The 22,886-nt window shown below is 38.8% G+C and overlaps 1 protein-coding gene across 1 annotated transcript; it reads left to right on the top strand.

The window, feature by feature from the left end:
- Positions 1-8,751: 8,751 nt before the first annotated feature.
- LOC132854306 (centrosome-associated protein 350) lies at positions 8,752-21,772 on the top strand. The gene is made up of 17 exons (XM_060882600.1): positions 8,752-9,112; positions 9,247-9,360; positions 9,475-9,585; positions 9,737-10,176; positions 10,640-10,734; positions 10,862-11,033; positions 11,602-11,789; positions 15,318-15,399; positions 15,526-15,705; positions 15,923-16,002; positions 16,962-17,251; positions 18,644-20,358; positions 20,434-20,562; positions 20,661-20,903; positions 20,988-21,128; positions 21,303-21,428; positions 21,617-21,772. Exons 1-17 carry the CDS (start codon positions 8,752-8,754, stop codon positions 21,770-21,772), a joined length of 4,623 nt encoding a protein of 1,540 aa, XP_060738583.1.
- Positions 21,773-22,886: the final 1,114 nt, after the last annotated feature.

Here is a 22,886-nt window from a genome sequence, read left to right as displayed (position 1 = left end):
GATTTTAACATAGGCTAAGTGAATCACTCTCATCACCTTGAATCTCAACAGATTCATATTCAGATTTGGTGAGAATACTTTTCCTCTTGAACTGAAAATGAAAAGAGTGAAATTTGCATTGACAGTTAGTTGAAATGCTATTAAAAATTAATAATGCTTTAATTTACCATGGCGGTTTGTTGAATTGGAATCCAAACATATTATATTCTTTTTTCCCGATTCATACAACATGTTTTAATGGTCTAATAATATTTAGGCCTGTTTCCTAGAAGTGTTTTCTAAATGTAGCTTTTCAATACACAATTGGATGTTTCCTCTTGTAACAATTTTTTTCTTACTCATGAAACAGGCCATGTTAGAGCACAAAAGACCTGTTAATGAGTTAATGGGTTCATATAGGTGTACTGGGAGAATAGAGGACATTAAAATGTGCTTTGCAGTGATTCTCTAAGATTGAGAAACTATATTCCAGACTTCATGACACAAATCTCGGCGAAGTCACTTGGTCAACTAGTTCCAACAACGTCTCCACAGACTTTGGTATAGAGATCTATACCAGGACAATCATGTCAATGTCAGTGCTTAAGCATGGCAACAGAAGTTGCTATTAAATGCTGTAATCTCTAACTGGTTGGGTTGTGCTTGGGATCAGAGTTTGTGTCATCATTCTCATCCGGATGGAAGGAGACTCGCTGTTCATCCATTCGTTTAGCCTGTACTCTTTGAATGAGACTGAAAAAGTCTTCATCTGGATCTGGAACTGGAGGCAGTGAACACCTCTGGTCATTGATCCGGGAGGACTGCCAGACACATTGAGACAAATTGTGAAATAGACTCCATATATGACTTAATTTCTCTATATAATAATACTAGATAATACACTATATGGCCAAAACTATGCAGACACCTGACACACAATTGTCTAGAATATGTTTGCTTTGCTATTGGGACATGTTCTGTAAAGACTGAGCATAAAATGACATAAAGATATGGTTTTCTTAGGGTGGTTTAAGTGGCATGCACAGAACCCAGACTAATGTTTTTTTTCTAATGTGCTTATTCAAAAATATAGTGGAAATCTTTACCAGACGATTGGTTGAGAGGCTGTTATAGCAACAAAGGTTAACTCCATATTTATGTCCATGGTCTTGGAATGGGATATTAAACAAGCACATATGGGTAAGATTGTGTCCACATACCTTTGACCAAATATTGTATATTCTTAGTAGTTGAATAATGCATTGGTACAGTATGAGTAGTTCAATTAACAAAATGTTTTTGTGCAAATTACTATCTCTCAGTAAGTTTTTACCTGATATTTTATGACCATGTTAAAGAAATCATCACTAAGCTCCTGTGGATTACAGGCTTCACAAAAATGGCCAGTGTTGTTCTGTGCTATCGTGATACCAAGCCGATCTCCTATACTGGCTCTTTGGTCATCCAGTCGGCGGCTCTGTGAGCTGGCTATCAGTTCAAAGAGCTCCTCTGTTTGGGTGAGGGAAATAAGGGAGGTGGTCCCGGACAGCAGTGGGGACTCACATTCAGATGAGCGGGTTCCAGCTGGGGCCTCTCCTGGCTGGCCATTGGGTGGTGGAAGATGCTGACAGCGCCGGTTTTCCATGTGGTTGCTTGTATAATCACAGAGGACTGTGAGGAGGGAGTCCTCATTAGGGGAGCCTTTGCCTTGTCTTTCAGAAGAGAATAAAATGATAAATAAAAAGGGACAATTAGACAGACATGTGGACTACTGTAACTACTTAGGATTGAGCCTTAGAAAGAATACTTGTAGTCAAATCAAAAGAAAACGGAGGTGAGAAATTAGAGTCTGTACCATTTGCAAACGTCTGATCCATAACTCTGAAGACAAGGGCTTGGAAATACCCAGCCAGTCTGTGAACTGAAGCTAAAACTGTAAAGGTATAAATTGATGTATCTATCCCATTAACTTATTAAAGAAGTAAATTTTAAAGAAATTATTTTGCTAAAAAAAAAAAAAAACACACAATTTCCTGCTTTCCCAAATGTAGTTAGTCAGCCAAGGCATGTTTGTTACTCAATATTTGCTTATTTAGTTGGAGCTACAAGGCTAATTTACACTTTTAAAACTTATGCATGCATAAATATTAAAAAGGTTGTGAAGTGACAAGGTACATGTTAGGGACCTTTTTCATAAGAATGTATGTCATGAAATAATAAAGAATTAAAAAAAAAAATAATAATAATAATAAAATAAAATTTTAAATTTAAATGAAAGGGACCAGTCTCTAATTCAGCAAACTGCACATCTAAAGCATCACATACATGTCTTAATCTGCAATTAATTAGAATCAATTAGATTTGCTTAAGTTCTTCCTGGTAATGTACAGCATGATCATTTTTATAAAAATGTACAAACGTATGTCACATTGCTAAAGACCACAGTGGCAAGCATTTTGAAACCAGCTTCCATTTTTATCACATAGTTTGGTTTCATTCTTCTATGTAAGAATCACATGTGACATTCAAATTAGGAGACACATGCTATATTACTGTTCAAATGCCAAATGTTCAAATGGCATTCTTTAGCCAAATTATCTTTTGAATGAGTGTGAGAGTGTTTGATGATTTAGAGATGCAATTTGTATTATGCTAAACAGAAAGCCATATAATTCCCTTATAGCTCCTTTGCAAAACATAAAATGAAAACTTTTAAATTTAATCATGCCATGATCAGTTACATTTGAAGTAATTGGGAAAACGTGTATAATTTCTGTCTTATTGTTGAATTTACTCTGTTAATCAAACTGGATTAAAGGTTTTATTGGAGGTTTTTGAGATTAAATATGTAATTTTAAACTTGTTTATTGAATCAATCTGACAAACAGACTGGAGAACAGACTTAAAATTGACATCAAATGGAGAGTAATTTTTCTTGTACTTTCAGTCAGCTTGCATAAACAGTACTTCTAAGTTTGTTCTGTAAAATTGTTTGCCATGCTGAAACCAAAACTAGGTCACAGAGCCTAGTCAGAGCTAGCATGATGTACAAAGTAAGGCCTAACAAAGTTAAACAATAATAAGTGAATGTAGGATTTATACAAGTCTGCACATAAAAGCCTTTACCATAATTTGTATAATGCTTAAAGATGATAGAGCCTAAATATAAGAGGTACATGACAAATGATGTTTTCATATATAGAATAATCTCTTTGCAACAACTTCAGATGTTCAAGTAACAGCTATTGAGGTTCACACACGCACTGGCTGCAATGGGCTGTTTTTGCACTGAATAGCCTCAGATGGAAAAGCCCAATCACAGACTGAATGAATTCCTAGGCAGACAATAAACACACCTTTCTTGCCTGACACCCAAACGTGTTTGTTATTGAGCAGATGTTCCCAGCTTGCTTATCTTCGTCCGTAAAAAAACAGAATATAATATAAAAGAGTTCTTTATAATCCAGCAAAGCGTGTTGCACTTGCCATTTTCACACACCCAGTTTTCCTGTGAGTGGGATTGTGTCTCTTTTAGAGGGGGAGAGGAAGAGAAAAAGATGGGTGGGGGTTGATGGGGTGCATTTGCCCCTCTCGGCTTACATCATGGTTGCTATAGGAACTGCAAATCGCTTCCCAAATCTTGCTCCTGTGTATTCACACACTTGTAGACAGCTAGACATGCGAGCACACACATTTGCTGAAAAGACAGACAGATACAGACAAGGACATGCAGGATAAAATGTATACACAATTGCTCTTCCTGCACTGGCGCATGTCCTTCATTAATACAGAAGCAGCAGTTATGCTTGTTTTTCTGTCTAGTTTCAGAATAATCACACCTCAGGTTCTTAGGGATAAGTGGCCAGGGTTTAGCTTATTTATACAATTATTTTCCACAGTGATTGATGAAAAAATACATTTCTGCTGCATGGAGAAAGCGGGTGGGGGTGGGCAATAATGACTGAAACCGGGGAAACCAAAGAAACACAGTGTAGCCTGGGGCCTTGGCTGAATTGAATGGATGAATGCCCATCCATTCAGAAAGCCCTGGGGGGGAATAGAGCCGTCTCTCTCTCTCTCTCTCTCTCTCTCTCTCTCTCTCTCTCTCTCTCGCTCTCTCACTCTCTCTCTGTCTAGTGCTGTCTTTCTCTCTCTTTTCATTTCCCTTGGTTCAGCCCTGCATGCCAGCCAGCAGGGCAGCTGCCACTGCTGGTCTCCAGTTCTGTGTCTGTCTCAGACCCACTGCAGTCCATCCAGCATGCTGAACACATACTACCACATACACACCCACAGCTGCTTCTCGTTTCTCCATAATACACCACTGCACTGTGGCCCAGCTGCATGGATCCTGTAAACACTTGTATTTGTGTGTGGGTGAGCAGATTCAATAGTCTCATTTTGATTGGTGTGCAGACACTCACTGCTGTTTGCTTGATTGAGTGGTCGGGAACTGAATATATTTGATTGTTTTGGTTTGTTACTCTGCAGTGAATCCTCATAGGATGCTGTTACAAGAAAACACAAAATCAATATGTTTGCAGGTAGAAATGACTGAATGCGTCCTACATTTTCCATTTTCTTCAAAGTTGTCCAACCTGTATGGTCTGACATAATGGAACACTTCTAAAACAAGTGTTTGAATTTAAAGAATTTAGGTATTTTTACTGATCCCCCATGAACTTTCTAAAGTCTTCAGATGATTGATCAAAGCAAGACATAGTGCCACTCCACTTTGCACATACAAAAGTTATCTAGGTTCAGCCCTCTACTTAGTATGTTCTATGACTGCAGGGAAAATTGTTGACTTAATACTGAGGTAATAATATTCTTTTATAACTGTAACTATAACTGTAATAAATGATCTTGCAACACTGACTGTATAATGTTTCTAACAAAAAAATATTTAAAATGTGTTTTATTTTTAAAAACATGCATATGAGTAAAGAATTAAAACAAAATAAATGAAAACTAATTGTTGTCATAAATAATTAAAACAAAAATCTCAGTCGCCAGAAACACTATTGTACTATTTAAGCAGTTTTGAGGTTGCCCACATTAAAATATTTTTGTCACTCATGGTTGGTGAAAATGAAGGTCCTGGTCAACATGCAACATTCACAAATCATAATCAAATCATAACAAATCCGGGTGCATTCACAAATCATAAGGTCAAGAGCGTTGGATTAATCATTTAGCGAACCAGGAAAATCTCATCATACCAACGGACAGGAAAATGTACAATCTGCTGCCACAACACACCTGTAGTTCTAGAAGTAGAAAATTAATACTTAAAATGAATAACATGCTATTATCCATCCATCTCCATCCATTATCCATCTTCTGCCGCTTATCCGTGGCCGGGTCGCGGGGGAATACCGAGGCGTTCCCAGGCCAGCCGAGAGACATAGTCCCTCCAGTGTGTCCGAAAGGACAAGATCATGGGTGATCATGGGAAGACCTACTTCCCCGGGGCTCCTCCCGGGTGGACATGCCCGGAACACCTCCCCAGGGAGGCTTCCAGGAGGCATCCGGAACAGATGCCCGAGCCACCTCAGCTGACTCCTCTCGATGTGAAGGAGCAGCGGCTCTACTCTGAGCTCCTTCCGAGTGACCGAGCTCCTCAACCTATCTCTAAGGGAGCGCCCAGCCACCCTACAGAGGAAACTCATTTCATACTCATGTATCCATGATCTTGTCCTTTCGGTCATGACCCAAAGCTCATGACCATAGGTGAGGGTAGGAACGTAGATCGACTGGTAAATAGAGAGCTTCTCCTTACAGCTCAGCTCTTTCTTCACCACAACAGACCGGTATATCGACCGCATCACTGCATAGGATACAACGATCCGCCTGTCGTTCTCCCGCTCCATCCTTCCCTCACTCGTGAACAAGACCCCAAGATACTTAAACTCCTCCACTTGAGGCAGGACCTCTCCACCAACCTGAAGGGGACAAGCCACCATTTTCCGGCTGAGAACCATGGCCTCGGACTTGGAGGTGCTGATTCTCATCCCCGCCGCTTCACACTCAGCTGCAAACCGTCCCAGTGCACGTTGAAGGTCCTGATTTGATGAAGCCAACAGGACAACATTGTCTGCAAAAAGCAGAGACGAAATCCTGTGGTTCCCAAACCGGACTCCCTCCGGCCCCGACTGCGCCTAGAAATCCTGTCCATATAAATAATGTACAGGACCGGTGACAAAGGGCAGCCCTGCCGGAGTCCAACATGCACCGGGAACAAGTCTGACTTACTGTCGGCAATGCGAACCAAACTCCTGCTCCGGTCATATAGGGACCGGACAGCCCTTAGCAGAGGGCCCCAGACCCCATTCTCCCAGAGCACCCCCGACAGGTTGCCACGAGGGACACAGTCGAATGCCTTCTCCAGATCCACAAAGCTCATGTGGACATTTTGGGCAAACTCCCATGAACCATCCAGCAACCTGGCGAGGGTATAGAGATGGTCCAGTGTTCCACGACCGGTTCCTCCTGAATCCGAGGAACATGCTATTATTGCAATTTCAACACTTAATCTTTAGTGAATACTGTCTTATATAATGCACACACATTATGCCTCCTACTAAAATAAAAAGCAAGGTTTGATGTACTTGAAGAGGCATTTACAAACTGCAAAAACTTATCCAAGCTTCTATATGTGTCTGTGCACGTGGAGGACCGATTTATAAAAAGGCATCTGTGACTCTGTGAGGATCCTGAAGCATCTAGAGATTTACCAGCTCCAGCTAGACTCTGCTATACTAAAGAGGAGATGCCAACTACATGTGGTCTTTGAGGACAACAATCTCCTCATCAATACAACATTTATCAGACTGTATATTTATAATCCCACCCTCCAGTATCACCCATATGAGGATGAGGTTCCCCTTTGAGTTTGGTTCCTCTCAAGGTTTCTTCCTTTACCATTCAAGGGAGTTTTCCCTCACCACAGTCATCTCAGTCACCTCAGTATTGCTCATTGGGGATAAATACAAACACATTTAAATATATCTAACATTAATCTTGAATTTTTTTGTATTATATTAATCTTTATATTATTAATGGTGCTTGCAAAGCAACATTATTACTATTGTGCCGGCCAAAACCTCGGCGCGTAACTTGCCCAGCAGCTTTTGTCCTAGACCCATGAATGACGTGTCAAATCGACCGGCTCATTGAGGAGAGGTGTGCTATGACATATAAGCGATACGAGTCCCGGTACTTCCGGTACCGGGTCTCAAAGTGGCCTTTTTTCCCATAGACTCCCATTATAAACTTTGGAGATTTATAACTCGGCAAGCTTTCAAACTATCTACACCAAACTCGGCCAGCTCCTTTAGGGTGATACTCTGAACAAACTGTACCGGTGTACCGACTGGCCTTCCGGTTGTGGCGCAGCCCCACCCCCAAAATATGCAAAATCAAAAAACTTTTTACAACATGGACATGTGACATATCAAAACACTCACAACAATGAGGGGAACTTCCTCACGTGTATTTTGATGACATCACGTGATGTCACTTGAAATTAAAAAATTAGCACAACATGGACATTTGACATATCAAAACACTCAGCACAATGAGGAAAACTTCCTCAAGAGTGTTCAGATGATGTCACATGCTCGTCTCGACTAGCCTCCGGGATTTGCCACGTGCAAACACCATTCACATTTTCTTCAGGAAATGTACGTTCTAGTTCTTTATATTAACCTTTTGTTTTATGTGTATGTTCTGAAAAGCTGATTTGAGACATATACAAATGCATTTGAATTAAATTGAATTGAATCACATCTGGAGATTGAAATGGCCTTTGCAAAGCACTGGTGCTGGTTTATGTGCATGGTTTCGACGGAGAAAGCACAAGATGATGATGCAAATAAACAGGGAATGGTTATGGGAATATATGTGACATATCCAATTCCCACTATCTAATGCTTATAATAAAGAGCATACAGGATTCATGGCACAGACTGACTTTCATGGATTCGGGGATTGCATTGTAAAGCTTTGCATTAGTATAATTTCGACTCGTAGTGAACAGTCCAATGAACGTTGACAGAAGATAAAAAGCAATGAGGTGAGTGAAATGACTCTGTGGGGGGGCGCGAGTTTCCTGTGTGCGACTGTGCACGTGCTGCGCTAGGACACTGTTACTAAGAGAGCGCGTGACAAACATTCTAACAAAATCATTGCAGGGCGGATTGAAACCGAGGTCAACAAAATAACTCCAAACTACAGAATTAGAGAAGGCAAAGTTTAAACCCTGTAGATTTTTTATTAATTACAGATATTTCTACAAAAAGACAAGACCGTTTCGCTGCTTTATATTATCAAGGTAACTTTTTCTTCTCCTTTTCCTTTTAAAGCTGGTAATGTTTGTAAATTTATGGTTACAAATTCTACCATAAAGCATCCCAAATAATTAATATATTATTTTCATTTTATTTTTTTAATAAAAAAAATAAATAAATAATAGAATAAATATAATACATAAATCAGCTAAGAACATTGGTTTAAAAAGGGGGTATTTTCAGAAAAAAGGGGCTTTCAGTCTCTCTATGCATCAGTTTGGCAGCATTTGGATATTTAAGATGCAATATTTATCTCTTCAGTCTTTACATAATTGCTATAACTTTTGTTTCAGGATATCTCTTGGTTTGTTGGTTTGTTGCGAGATATATTCAGATGTGTTCAATTTCATTGGATATATATATAGTTTTGTAAACAGTTTTGTAAGAGTCTCTAAAACTATTCATGCTTTTCAACACCAGGAACATGTGGTGTGACATAATACATGTTGAGCCCCACTCCTCCAATGCTTATCTCTTGGAGATCTCACACGAAGATCAGCTTCCACTTCAGGACATGTGCAAAGATGCATCTGAGGAAATTCCTCTCCAGCAGTATGAGTCTCATATCCAAGGATCCCAACAAAATAATGCTCTGTTTCTTACCTCACTGACAAAGGCCAGGCCTGTGGACCTTCTGAAAAGGGGCTCCCCAAAATCAAAGGCCCTTGAGAAACTAAGAGCAAAGATTCAGCAGCAGAAGCTGGAAACAACATCTTCAAGTCCAGTAACTGAGATTAAATGTCAAGATCACATAATAAGAAAAGTCTGCAGAGTGCACAGCAAAGGTCTGTAATGTATCTGAGCTTCAGTGAGTTTTAAATGAGCAATGCTCTCATAAAACAGATATAAGGACTTAGTGGAATTAAATTATAATGTAATGTGGTGTAATGTAATGTGGTGTAATGATTCCTTTGACTAGGGGAAGAAATACAAACGGGTATACCTGTGTCTCGATGGAAAGCCGACATAAACCCGTCCTCAGGCAAAGACTGCCAAATGAACCAAATCCTCAGAGGTGCTGGTCCTAGAAAACGTAAGTTTCAGAAGTAAACATAACTTCTTTCAAACCTGCTTTAGCAACATGATGTCTTAAGTTAGAATAGTGCAATAACACAAGGTTATAAATATTTTCTTCACAATGATATAGAAGAACATTATACATACATATCTGCTTGGAGAGATGCCCAGAAGCTTGTGGCAAAGGTCTTAGATTCCCAGTGCATGAAGACCTCAGACTCACAGAAGGACACCACCAAGAGTAGGCTGCAGAATTCAGTGCTCTTATTGTGGTACAATACACTTACAACATATGAGCATCATAAGATCCAGCCTCTATTGTACAAAAAATGTCCTTATAATTGTGTAAATTGAAATGCAAATCTTCATCAAGCTCATTGTTTAATTTACAGAGCACAAGGAAAAAGTCACACAGAGGGATCATCAACAGATTGCAGCACCGAACACTCAAGGTTTTTCAAAACAAAGATCTAAAGAACCAAATGTGATTGAGAAATCATGTCATCATCCTCAAAGGAACATTTCACATCCATCTAACCAGGCAAAAATCTTTTCTGGTAGTTGTGGTAAAAGCATTTCTACATGGCACATGCGTGTGAAAAGGAAGGAGAATAAAGGTCCTGTCAAACAAAGTACAGCGCAGAGGCAAAATTCACAAGAGGTGCGTGAATATATGCAACAACAAATCATTGAGAGGAGAAGAAGGAAACAACAGATGAGAAGAAAGGTGGAATTTGAGCAGGAGAGGAAGAGAAGAAGTGTGCAAGACATAGTGAAAAAACAAAAAGAAGCTCTTTACAAGACCAAGAAACAGCAGACACAACAGTCTGAGGTACAGTATGTATTGAGATGTGTCTGGAATTAGTGCCCTGCAGCTTATTGAATATGTTATAGCAATTATTTCCAATGCAGCAGTCCATTTAACTCAGCTGCATGGACCTCGGTTCATCCCACTCTTTAAAGTTGTTCTCTCACTTTTCTTCTGCTCTGTAATTTTAACCACACTTCACAGCATTGACACCAATACAGCACCTCTAATAACTGATTATAACTGAAGTATTCATGATTATAAGCACTGAATTGTTGTTATGGTACCTACCTCAAACGGTTTGACCTGTTTGATTTTTTTTTTTACATACACCATATTACAGGATGTTTTTAACAAGCCAGTAATGAAATGATCAGTAATGAAATGAGTCAATAAAAAGAGTCCCCTTTTGTGAATAATGGCAAAAGATCCATTGTTTCATCTGAGTTGGCTCTGATGCTGTATTTCCTAACATTTAATTTCTTAGAAAAGTAAACATGCTGACAAGGAACAATTTGCTGCAAGTAGCAAGACTTTTGGACTGCAGCACAATGCACAATGTGTTGTTTTGGATACATCCAGGTGAGGGCAGCATTATCTAGTATTAGGTTTCAGTGTTTTATTGTTTTAGAGAAAAGTCATAATGTGCCATTGTTAATCATTCAATAATGCATATAATTGGTTCTATTGTCTGTTTTTGTTTATGTAGTAGAACTTTGACGATGGAGCTGTTTTCTGATGCCGAGTCTAAGAACAATAATCCTGCCTACCCGGTTGATGCGAATAGATCTTTGATTATTCTGCCTCAGGCTCAGAAACACAGAGTGGAGGTGCTCAGAAAGACAATCACCTCTCTTGATGAACGTGTAAAGAATGAGACGGTACGGCTTGGCATTGATGGTCATAAAGCATCTCTGAACCACACAAGGTCCACTAGTCATGAAACTGCAGACCGAAAAAATAAAAAAAATAAAGAGTTTGCATGCACTAATGGAAATGTGCCCTTAAAGAAAGAAAGAAAAAACAGTGTAGGTAAGTAGGTAACATGGTCGCTGACAGATAAAAAATAATGGCTTTGAAATGACAAAGAATGTGAGAAGTGAGTGAATTTCTTAATATGTATTGTAGATAAGCAAGCTTGTCCAGTGATGTGTGATCTACAAAGAGAACAGAAAACGATTCAGTGCACATCAGATCAAGGTGACGACTCTGAAAGCACAGACTCTACTTGCAAGGTATGACAGAGGATGATAACGCATACACTCAGTGCTGGGTTTCTCTCATACAGTAATGTCATGAAATATATGGTGTATACATCCTTTACCAGTGTAACAATTTGTTAGTTCACAAACAGCTGACTGAACTATAGCCTAATGTACGACACCATACAGTTATAAAGTCATTTTATCCGACATAAATACTAGTTCATGCATTACCTGCTGTGTGCAGTGGGGTGAACTGAGTGGGATGTACAGTCAGGGACAGTTCCAATGCCACCTCTCGCTGGCACAGAGTCAGCAGTTTATCAGAGAAGAGGAGCTCAGGGCACGCCAGCTTAGTGCCCTCTTCAGACTCAGAAAAAAAGCACTGTGGGAGAGAACTCAGACTGAGCTCACATGGCTGGAGCACTGTAAGAAGTGAGTGTTACAATTGTACAGATTCCTATTTGACTTGTGTTTCTTTTCAAGTAAATATGTGACAAGTCTATACTCACACTTATTGGTCATTTTATTAAAATCATTTTAGTCAATTTGTGAGTCTTTCTACTCCATCCACTAGTGCAAAGGGATTGCCTGAATGTAGATTCTAGGCTGTGATTTATTCTCTCAACAGCAGTGACGCTTGCCAGGGTAATGGCTTAGTAATGTGTCCTGGTTTGAATGTATCAGATGCACCAGTGTTGCTAAGATTCTGGAAGTGTTATTGCTGGGTTGAGAAACGGTACATGGCAAATATATACAGCCAACTGCCATCTATTGTCCTAAACTGAACACTAAAATAGGGCTAGTGAGTGAGTGAGTACACCACTAAGTAAAAATGTCCACCTGCTCCAAATTTAACACATTCACACATGAGACACACATGAGTGTAACACTAACGTATCACATGACACCGGGGAGAGAAAATGGCTAATTGGGCCCAATTTAGACATTTTCACTTAGGGGTGTACTCACTTTTGTGGCCAGCAGTTTAGACATTAATGGCTGTGTGTTGAGTTATTTTGAGCGGACAGCAAATTTACACTTATATAAGCTTTACACTCACTACTTTACATTATAGACAAGTGTCATTTCTTATTCTTGTCATTTCTTATTATTGTCACATGAAAAGATATAATAAAAATATTTTAAAAATGTGAGGGGTGTACTCAATTCTGTGAGATACTGTTACTCTAATCCAGTTATAGTTGTACATGTTGATTTGTAGTGCTAATTTAGTGATCCGTATGAAAGTTTAATTATGGCCAAATAAATGTACTTTGTTACAAAATAGCCGCTAAATTTCACGTCAATATTTTGTTTATTCTTCTAGTTTAGCCTGAAACATGTTATTCATTAGTTTTTGGAAATAGCCAATCACTTTCAAGTCACCCCTACTGAACATACTATATAGGCGATGCTGTCAGTTTAATGTTCACCTCTCCATTGTGGTCTGGTCAGTGTGAAAAGGCAGCCAAGTTTAACAGTATTTTTAGTGGTTAGAGATTAAATCTAAACCATTTAACTTCAGAGGAAGTGCTACAATTCCATTCATGCACTGTACTTACTTCTAAAAGAGCTTTGCTCAGGTTTTATTCGATCTAGGAGACCCGAGAATTCTGAAGACATGTTGTTGAACAGTATTACACTTTGTCAACCTGAATGATCTTGATTTCTCCAGTAAAGAGTGGTGAAGCAACCCTAAATAGAAGTAAAAAAACAAGCAATTGCATGTAGGAAATTAAAGGTACATTGAGAATTAACAAAAATAATACATACTATGGTACTGTTCCAGTAATTATACATACATGTTGGAACTGAGATACAAATGACCAAGAGACACACACTGAAGCAGTGACATTTATTGACATAAATAAATGTTTATTTTTATTTTATTTATTTATTTATTTATTTATTTTATTTATTTCCACTTCTTCAGCAAAACTAATTCTTTTACTCTAACAAAATATTAGTAACAAGTTTCAATAACAGTTAAAATTGCACAGTGGATAGTCAACATGAATGGATTTAAATGTTTTCTATGAGGAGACTTTATAGAAGTCACAGTCAGAGCTGTGTTTCTGACATAGCAAGTTTTCTGGCATAGGAAAGTTTACAGGATGAAGGGCTTTGTACTTTCTCTAACTTGATAGCTGCATTTTTTTGTCTTATTAATATCAAGAGACAAGGGAAATTTGACATAACATCAAGCATAACTATAAATGGAAAATAATATGTTGTGTCTTTCTATAATGCAATCCAGAGGCATAAGAGGATAATAAAACATTGCGAGAATATTTTTAGAAAATAATCCTCTGCTTTACATCAGGCTGCATTACACCACCCAGCTTTATATTATTATCCTATAACAGTATAACGTGACACATTTATTCCTTACATAACAATGCTGCTTTGACTAAAACACTCAAAAACAGTTCGAGAAACACAATGGCATCAGTGTAACTGTTGATGTGAGTGTATCCTTTTCATCGATGGATGAGGTACAGGGGGTCTGATAAATTGTACACCATTAGTAATTTCATGTGGCTTGTCAAATACTAGCTCATGGGTGGAAGCAAGCGGTCAGATATGTAGCACATAAACATGAGCAGGGGGTCAGATATGTATCTCATAAGCATGAGCAGGCAGTGAGATATGTATGTCCTCTTGGTCCTACACTAACTTATGTCCGAGAAATGGTTTCGAGGTTTTTGCTTGACAACTCGACATTTCAGCTCCTTCCACAGATTTTCTGGGAATAAGGTCTGGAGACTGGCTAGGCCAATCAGGGATCTTAATGTATTTCTTCTTGAGCCATTCTCTTGCTGCCATGACCATATGTTTTGGGTCCTTGTCATGCTGGAGAAATCATCAAGGACAATTCTTCAGTGTTAGCCCTGTTCATCAGTCCCTTGAGTCTTCCTGTACCCTTAGCAGAGAAACAGCCTCAAAGCAGAATGTTTCCACCTCCATGTTTGACAGTGGGGATACTGTTTTTGGGGTCATATTCAGCATTTCTCTGCCTGCAAACACAGCAAGTTGATTTGATGTCAAAGAGCTAAATTTCTGTCTCATCACATTCTCCTAAGCCTTCTCAAAATCATTCAGGTGTTCATTGGAAAACTTCAGACTGGCATGTGCATGAGACGTCTTGAGCGGGGGACCTTGCAGGCACTGCAGGATCTCAATTCATTACGACAAAATGTGTTACCAAATGTTTTCTTGGTGACTGTGGTCCCAGCTCTCAACATTATTAACAAGCACCTCCTGTGTAATACTGGGCTGATCCCTCACCTTTCTTAATCATCCTCACCCCACGAGGTGAGCTCTTGCAGGGAGTTTCAGAGCGGGGACAATTAAATATTATCTTGTATTTCTTCCATTTTTTAAGTATTGCGTGGTCTCTTTCTCACCAAGCTTCTTGCTGATGGTCTTGTAGCCTAGACCTGCCTTGTGCAGGTCTACAATCTTGTCCTTGATGTCCTTTGACAGCTCTTTGGTCTTACCCATGGCGGAGGAGAGGTTTGAATGGAAGAGACTGATTCTGTGACAGGTGTCTTTTATACACATAAGTTGAGATTAGAAGTACTTTCCTAAAGAAACAGGACTAATTTGTGTGCCTCATGGAAACATAACCGGTCTTGTGGGTCAGAAATCTTGCTGGTTCAAATACTTATTTCATTCAATCAAATTCTATTTTAATCTATAATCTTTTGTTAATTTCTTTTTCTGTATTTTTGGTTGATATTTTGTCTCACTCTGTTAAAACAAACCTACCATGAAAATTCTAGCAAATTTCGTTAATTTCTTCATGAGGGGGTAAACTTACAGGGGTCAAATAATTATTACGCCTACTATACATATACTGTACATTTGTCCTTTACTGAGTGTTTAAAGTGATGTCCAATTGCTTGAATCACAGTCATAAGCCTTCTTTTATAATGTGGTTTATTTTATCTTTATCAGAAATGCTCTATCAGATGAGGTTTCTGTGAGTGAAATCAAGAAAAGGCAGGAAGAAGTTGTTAAAAGACTGAGATGTGAGGAGGTAACGTCTAAAATATGTTTTGCATTGTTTTAACATTAAAAAAAAGCTTAGCATTGTAGATTGTTGAAAGGGTTATGCATTATAGATTATTTCTATAAATTTCATAAATGCCACATTTTTTACCAGGCAGAGATCCACCATTGGCGCAATATTTATAAATGTGGGCAGCAACAGCGTCAACTCCTTCTTTACCATCACAGAGACATCCTAAACATCAAGAATTCAACTACTCACATTCGACAAATGCTAGAGAACCAGGCCATGACTGACACTGATTCCAGACCCACAGATGCAGTTTCAACATTGGTAACGACTGTGCATCTCCTTGCCTTCAGCTGGCATCCTGCCCACCAGGCAGTGCCTCTCTATTAATAATTGACCTGATATAAAATGCCATAAGAACTATCACTGTATTTGGGGAAGGATTTGAGTAGGAGAGTTGGACAGATTATTACCCACCGTTTATCCACATTTCTCAGGTGTTGCTCCACAACCATGCTGTTTTATTTCTTATTTTCTACAGGAGGGAAAAAGTTTAATCACAAAGCCTGGGATTAAACCAGCTGCCAGAGGCGAAGATAAGCTGCCAAGCAAGCAGGGGAGGCAAGTGTCGCCATTCACTTCTACTGTCATGCATTAAACAGAGGAGAGCTGTTTAGCATTGTTTCACAGTGGCCACTGAAGTCCATTCTGGTTTGACGTGCAACCTCTTAGGGATTTATGAAATGCTGCAGTGCAGCATTTAGCACACACCAGGGCTGTGAAGCATGACACACATCACTTGGCAATTTTCTGAAGCATAAGCCTGCAGCAAAGAACGGGAATATCATGAGCTTGTTGTCTTAGGTATGCACTGTACTCTATCACTGTTACAATGCACCACTCAGTGTAATTACTCTAAGTAATGGAAGGAAGCAGAGAGAAAGAGAGAGAGAGTACAGAGGGGGTTGGATAGGAGAGGCAGAATCATTGGAGAGAGAGAGAGAGAGAGAGAGAGAGAGAGAGAGAGAGAGAGAGAGAGAGAAAAGAGGGTATTGAAAAGGAAAGGAGGGCACGGCTGAAGAGAGGGATGCAGGCTGCTGTATGATGCTGCTCTTCCAGCTCACACTAAGATAGGACTGCAAGTGGTGATTTGGGGAGTGGCTACAGTTTCTCACTGGGGATTCTGAAGGAGGATAGTCTAATGTATCTCGATCTGTTAGATTCTGTGGCTCTATCATGCCACTATGCCAGCCATGAACAGACCAGGGTAGGTATAAGCAATTACAGTCTCTTTTTTCTATCTGACTTTCTCTTTCGCATGCAAGGCCTGAGTGTCTTTATATTACATAATGAAGACATGTGACTTGAAAACTAATACTGGTGGAAAAAAGACATCAGGGATTCCACCAGAGTGCATTTCTGAGAAGATCAATGCTGTCTTTCATGTAGGGTGATGAAGCGGTTTTATGTGGCTCTTGTGCCGAGAAGCTGATCGTGCTGCAACATGAAGCCATCAGAATATGGCCTAGCCTGACCCTAAGTCAATAGAATGAAAGCTAACTTTATTTTTGTTTCCGCAGGTTTCTTACTAAAGCAGGTCTGAGGAGACTTCTAACTACAGATGAGGTATGGAGTCTTGGGAGGAAGAGAAGTTTGGGAGAACATAATATCCCAGCAGAGCAGGAGATCCTTCAGAAAGCAGGGTCCAAAGATTCAGGTGACCCAAAATGTTTCTCATCATACAGCCATCGAAGCAAGCCATGTCATAACATCAGCACTGAGAGAAAAGTAAAAAGAGAGGATGGAAAATCTCCACATAAACAGGAATCACTGAAGGCAAACTCTAAACCTCATGGTTACAGTGGGTCAGGTAAATGTAAAGATCTTATTTAATAGAGATTTAGGAGGTTTTTAACAATTCTTCTTCATTTATCACCACAGTAAAATCAAAATCATTGTTGAGGCAGCTGTAATTCATTGTCTGCTGTGATGTACAGTATACGTCCAGCATTTTTGCTGACTCATGCTCTTGGCTGAATGATTCAGTCATTAGTTACATACTGACATACTGTGGTATTGTGGTGCATCAATACAGTCAATTCCTAAATTATTGGTAGCATTCCTGAAAATTAAAAATATAATTATTTAATATAATTACAACCTATACAAATACAGACTTGAATAGAAAGCAAAATATTCTCTTTTGAATGATCCCTCTGGGAAAAAGTGAAAAGGTTTAAGTGGGAGGATATTATTTTCATACGGGTGGTCAGCTTGTGGACTAAACAAAGAACAAATTCATTAACATGACCATGTAGCATGGAGTAATGTTTTTATATTGTTCGTTCCTTCATCTTTAGTCACTGCCTGTTCTGGATTGCAGTGGTTTATATTAGGCTACAACCTTGTGTATGTTTTGGGAAATAGAAATAGCTAAGAAATTACTGTGACCAGGTACAAAGAAAATTACATGAATGGGATTTAAGAACGTCTCTAGATGAGACTAATTATGAACTGGACTGATGAATCTAAGGTTTTCCCCTAAATCGTGTAACTATGGGAAATTGTGCCAGTTTAGCCACAAAAACATTAGAGAGTTCAGGCTCCAAGGTCATGCGAGGAGGCCTAGAGTGCAATCAAGGTTTCAATTCATCCCAAAGGTGCTCAGTAGAGTTGAAGCCAGGGATTTGTGCAGGACACCTGTTCTTCCACACCTGTCTTGGCAAACCATGTGTCTAAGGGCCATGATTTGTCAACAGCAGTATTGTGATGCTTGAACATGTTTGGAACACTTGGTTCCAATGGAGGTAAACTGAAATGCTACAGCATACATAAACTGTCTCTAGAATTCTACTTTCAAATAGAATTGAGTAGCATCATGCAATAAATCGCGTCAATCAAAAGACCAATCTTCACAAGACCACCAGTCAGAAGATTTCATCAAATATGCTGATAATATTCATGGCCAAATATTTTCATCTGACCACAAGACATAGTTTCATTTTGTGGTTCAACAGATTAATGAAAAAAAAAATATTTAAAGAAACCCCTAAGATTTATGAGAATTATTTACTTATTGAAAAAGTAAAAATACTGAATTTTTGTTTGTAATATAGTTTTATACATTTTTTGCATGTTCTTCAGATGTGTGTCAATAATTGGAATTGACTGTATTTGCATATGCATAAATTAATAGATGTTTTTTGCTCAATTAATTACAGACATCTATTATATTTTACTTGAATTAAGTTTGTCCTTACAGAGCCCAAGCCTGCAAAAAATGTCAAGAGCCCTCATCTAAAGGTGAGCCCAATGAAAAGCACCGAAATACACTCAAGAGAAAAAGTCCACTGGAAGCCTCTAAAGGATGTTCATCATTTCACATCAGAACACAACCGGCCTAGCTGTGGAACATCTGACAATGCCCCCATAGTGTCCTGTTTGTCCTCTGACATAGAGGAAGATCTGCCCTATGATTATGAAGACTTACATCAAGAACCTGGAGAGAAAAGAGAAGCAAGGTTTCAAGAGAAACTGAGGCCACATTCCTCTTCATTTAAAATGACTGTAGACTGTAGTGAGGTAATAACTGACAATCTGACTCTTAATGTGCAGAACAGCCATCATTCGCAAAGTGTGGTATTCAACAATAATCATGAGATTTGTGATGTGTCCAGGAAGTCAAGCACGGCTTATACTCAGACACATGAGATTGATTTAGCCTCTGAGATCTCTGAAAATCTGAAGTGGCAGAACATAAAAGATTCAATGATAGAAAAATCACTTGCTACAAATTCAGTCCTCTTTGTAGGAAGTGATATAAAAGAGACTGACAGCCCGTCTTGTGATGATAGCCTTTCTGAGGCAGAAGATAAATCAGAACCATTTTCCCTCCAGAGTGAAGGACTGGTCTGGTCTGAAGAAGAGAAGGATGTTCACAGTGAAGAGAAATCTGATGCAGGCACATTTGCTTTGGTCTATGCCAAAAGGTGTACCCTAATCCCAGAATCACCTCCTTGTTACCAGCAGTTCAACAATAAACACTATGAAGTTGATCCCTATGGTCTGCTTCGTAGTCAAAAGCAAATCACAGCAGATTCCAACCTGTCCGAGATTCTCTCTCCTGTAGATGAGGTCTTGTCATACGGAAGTGCTGAGTTTCCTCTGTCACATAAAGGAGGAGGTGGCCCAGGACAAGATATCAACAATTTAGTACCTCCTTCACCTGCCTTTGAGATAATTACATGGACTAGTGAGGAGGATCTTCCAGATCCACCTGACTGTCTTGACGACATTTCCATAAGTAGCGAGAACATACCCCCTCTTCCTGTGGACTTGTCTTGCAAGAGAGCTACAGAGAGGCCAAGTAAGACCAACATTAATAATGATGCTAACACTGATGATTTGTGTCAAATGCTACATTCTTCAGAGCAGGATCAGGATGACGATGGTTCGGAATCCACCAGCTCTCTTCTTGTGGATGACAGTAAGGAAAGCCAAGATCCTTTGTCCTCCTTTAATATTGGAGACAGGGTTCTTGTTTGCAACTCAAGACCAGGAGTTCTTAAATATAAGGGATACACTGCTTTTGCTGATGGCTTCTGGGCTGGAGTTGCACTTGATATGCCTAATGGAAATCACAATGGCACATTCAGAGGTGTAAAGTATTTTACGTGTCAGAAGAGCTGCGGGGTCCTGGTCAGAGCTGAGGACATTTCTCCTCTGCATAGAGAACACTGTAATGATCCAGATACAGGCATGGATGAAGATACATTCTCAGATGAGGATTCCACCAATAACCAAGCTGTGGAGAATGGCAATAAACCCTCTGTTAAGGGGCAAGGAAGACAAAGTGGCAGACACTGTCCTCGTGGACATGGTTCATCAATACCGAACCAGACATTCCAACACGAGCCATGTGAAAATGATGAAGCCACAGACAATAAGTTGCCATCCAGTGAAAGAACACCATTAAATGTGAGTCATAAATACAAAATAAAAAAGCTATATCAACTGAACGCACTTTTTTGATTATTAAACATTCTATTTTAGATTGATTTTATAGGCCATCTGGATGACTCTGAAGCTCGGATAGAGAAGTTAACTGAAGAGATTTTTGTATATGCTTTAAAGAATATACAGGAAATGGGATCAACACATGACAGTAAACCAAAGTACATTGTAAGCAGCCAATTTTATGCTTCAGTAGAATTAAACACTGACAATGCTTTTTCATATTTACCACATTTGTCCACAATCTTTTCTTTTTTGAACTGCAGAATTTTAAGAAAAAAGAAGCTGGAAATGTGATTAACAAACCACGTCTCATGGATAAATGGCAGCAGGTGTATCCATTAACTCCACCACAGATACGGGTCAAACCTCATGAACACAGCATTGTGTACAGAATAGTTGATGAAACGGTTGAGACTCTGTGTGGCCAGGCAAACAGAAGTGCACTTGATGTTTGTGAAACACCAAACTACTTGGTAGATGATGAAAGCCGCAAAACCTACAGTCAGGTGAGTCATGATACTTGATTTAAACTGCTGGCAATCTGTAGGACACTCATTGTGTATTTTCCTGTTATTTTGTATTACTGTCAGGTCCTTTTCCAGTTAGCATCTGATATTCTGAACAAGATTTGTGCTGTTATATTGGAAATGAGTGGCACTTTTCAGAACACAGTGGATAAATCAATGATCTCACTTGTACAGAGAAGACAAATTTCAGTTAAACTTTTAAAGGTAAGCTCAGATATAAAAGTTTAAGTGTGGTATTATCAAAAAAACATTCATTTTTAAGGATAGATCAAAATTAAATACGTTACATTTGAATTATATCAGCCTACAGTAGGCACCAAAATACAGCTGATGTAAAAACACTGAATAGTGAAATATTTGTATCTACATTTGATCAAGGATGCAGTGAAAAGGGAAACACAGAAAGTGCTTAATTTGGAACAAACTGATCAAGAAAGGACAGAAACGCTGCAAACGCTGTGCAAATACTGGTATGCTAAGAGGGACAGAGTGGACTACATCCTGGTTCGTATAATGACTACAATTTTCTCCAATTATCGATATGAATAATTAATATTATTTTTATTATTTTAATAATTTTATTATTATTATTATTATTTTATATTATGCACATTTTATTATTTGTATTATTATGTAGCCTTTTAAATACTTGTTGATTGTTATTAATAATGTGCACACTGTATCTTTTGTAGATTCAGGATCTTCACAATGAGGAGAAGGAGTGGGTGGATTACAGTAATGACCAGATCACTGTGAAAATGCGACTGGCCAATGAAATTTTCAGCTTCCTTCTGGATGACACTATATCAGTTCTTAACCATATATATATCAGACAACAAATGATATAGACTTGGCATCCTTACCATGTCTTTTGGAAAATTACAAACTTTGTCACATCTTGACTTTTTGCCAATTCTGTGTATACATTTAAAATAGAAACCAAATAAAGGGAATGTGTGCTTATATATTTATGTACATTAGAATGTTAATTTGTGATTTTTATGTTATAGGTAATAGATTATTCTTTACAATTTTAATAGAGTTTTTCTAGGGTTTTGATGTTTGTGAGGGTTTCCTCTGGGTTCCAAGTTTCCTCTTCAAAAAAAAAAAAACAGACAACTTATGTCTTGGCTAAACTGTGTTACCCCAAATTTGAATGAATGTGTGTGTTCTGCAATAGTTTGTCATCCCATCCAGTGTGTGTCCCCGCCTCACACGCAGCGCCTCAGATAGGCTCCAAATACCAACACACCTCTGACCACAATAAAATGTGGACCAGCGATTATCTTTGCCTTCTGCCGGCTTCAGTGTCCCTATGTCAATATGGAGCTTGGGTTATAGGCTATTGTCTGTTTGTAGTTTCTGATTAGTGTGGGTTTCCTCTGGGTTTTCAGGTTTCTTCCCACCTCCCAACACGAGCAGTGACTTTGACATGTCAGTATTGTGTATATTGGCTCTAAGCGTGAAGAAATGTGTGAATATGAGTATGCCTGGTGACCTGCCATGGATGGGTGAATTCCCTCCCACCTCACATCCGATCACCAAAACCTGGTCCAAAAAAATACTTAAAGACTTTTTACTTCATAAGTGTAATATGTATGCAATATACGGTGTGCACTGCAAATACACAAATACATTTTTAGTTCATTTAAAATACACAATTTTGTCCTGCAGTACATACCATATATTGCATAAATATTACGCTTATAAAGTAAAAAGTATTTAAGTCTTTTTTGGACCAGGTTTTGGTGACTGCTTGTGAGGTGGGAATTCACCCTGGTCCAAAAAAAAAAGACTTAAAGACTTTTTACTTCATAATGCGTAATATTTATGCAATATACGGTGTGCATTGCAAATACACAAACACATTTTAGTTCATTTAAAATACACAATATTGTCCTGCAGTGCATACTAAGCAAGGATTTTGAATTATTTAAGCCACCGAAGATGCGCCAATCTAAC

This window comes from Tachysurus vachellii, chromosome 12 (assembly GCF_030014155.1).
Source record: "Tachysurus vachellii isolate PV-2020 chromosome 12, HZAU_Pvac_v1, whole genome shotgun sequence".
NCBI classification, from domain to species: domain Eukaryota; kingdom Metazoa; phylum Chordata; class Actinopteri; order Siluriformes; family Bagridae; genus Tachysurus; species Tachysurus vachellii.
The sequence above is the reverse complement of the archived record's forward strand: the minus strand, read 5'-3'. Positions and strand labels throughout refer to the sequence as shown.

Excerpts from the sequence above, each read along its gene's own strand:
- LOC132854306 (XM_060882600.1), top strand. The coding sequence starts at position 8,752 with ATGTGGTGTGACATAATACATGTTGAGCCCCACTCCTCCAATGCTTAT. Across the intron at positions 10,735-10,861 it reads GTTGTTTTGGATACATCCAG|TAGAACTTTGACGATGGAGC; the intron begins GTGAGGGCAGCA and ends TTGTTTATGTAG. Across the intron at positions 21,429-21,616 it reads ACAGAGTGGACTACATCCTG|ATTCAGGATCTTCACAATGA; the intron begins GTTCGTATAATG and ends TATCTTTTGTAG.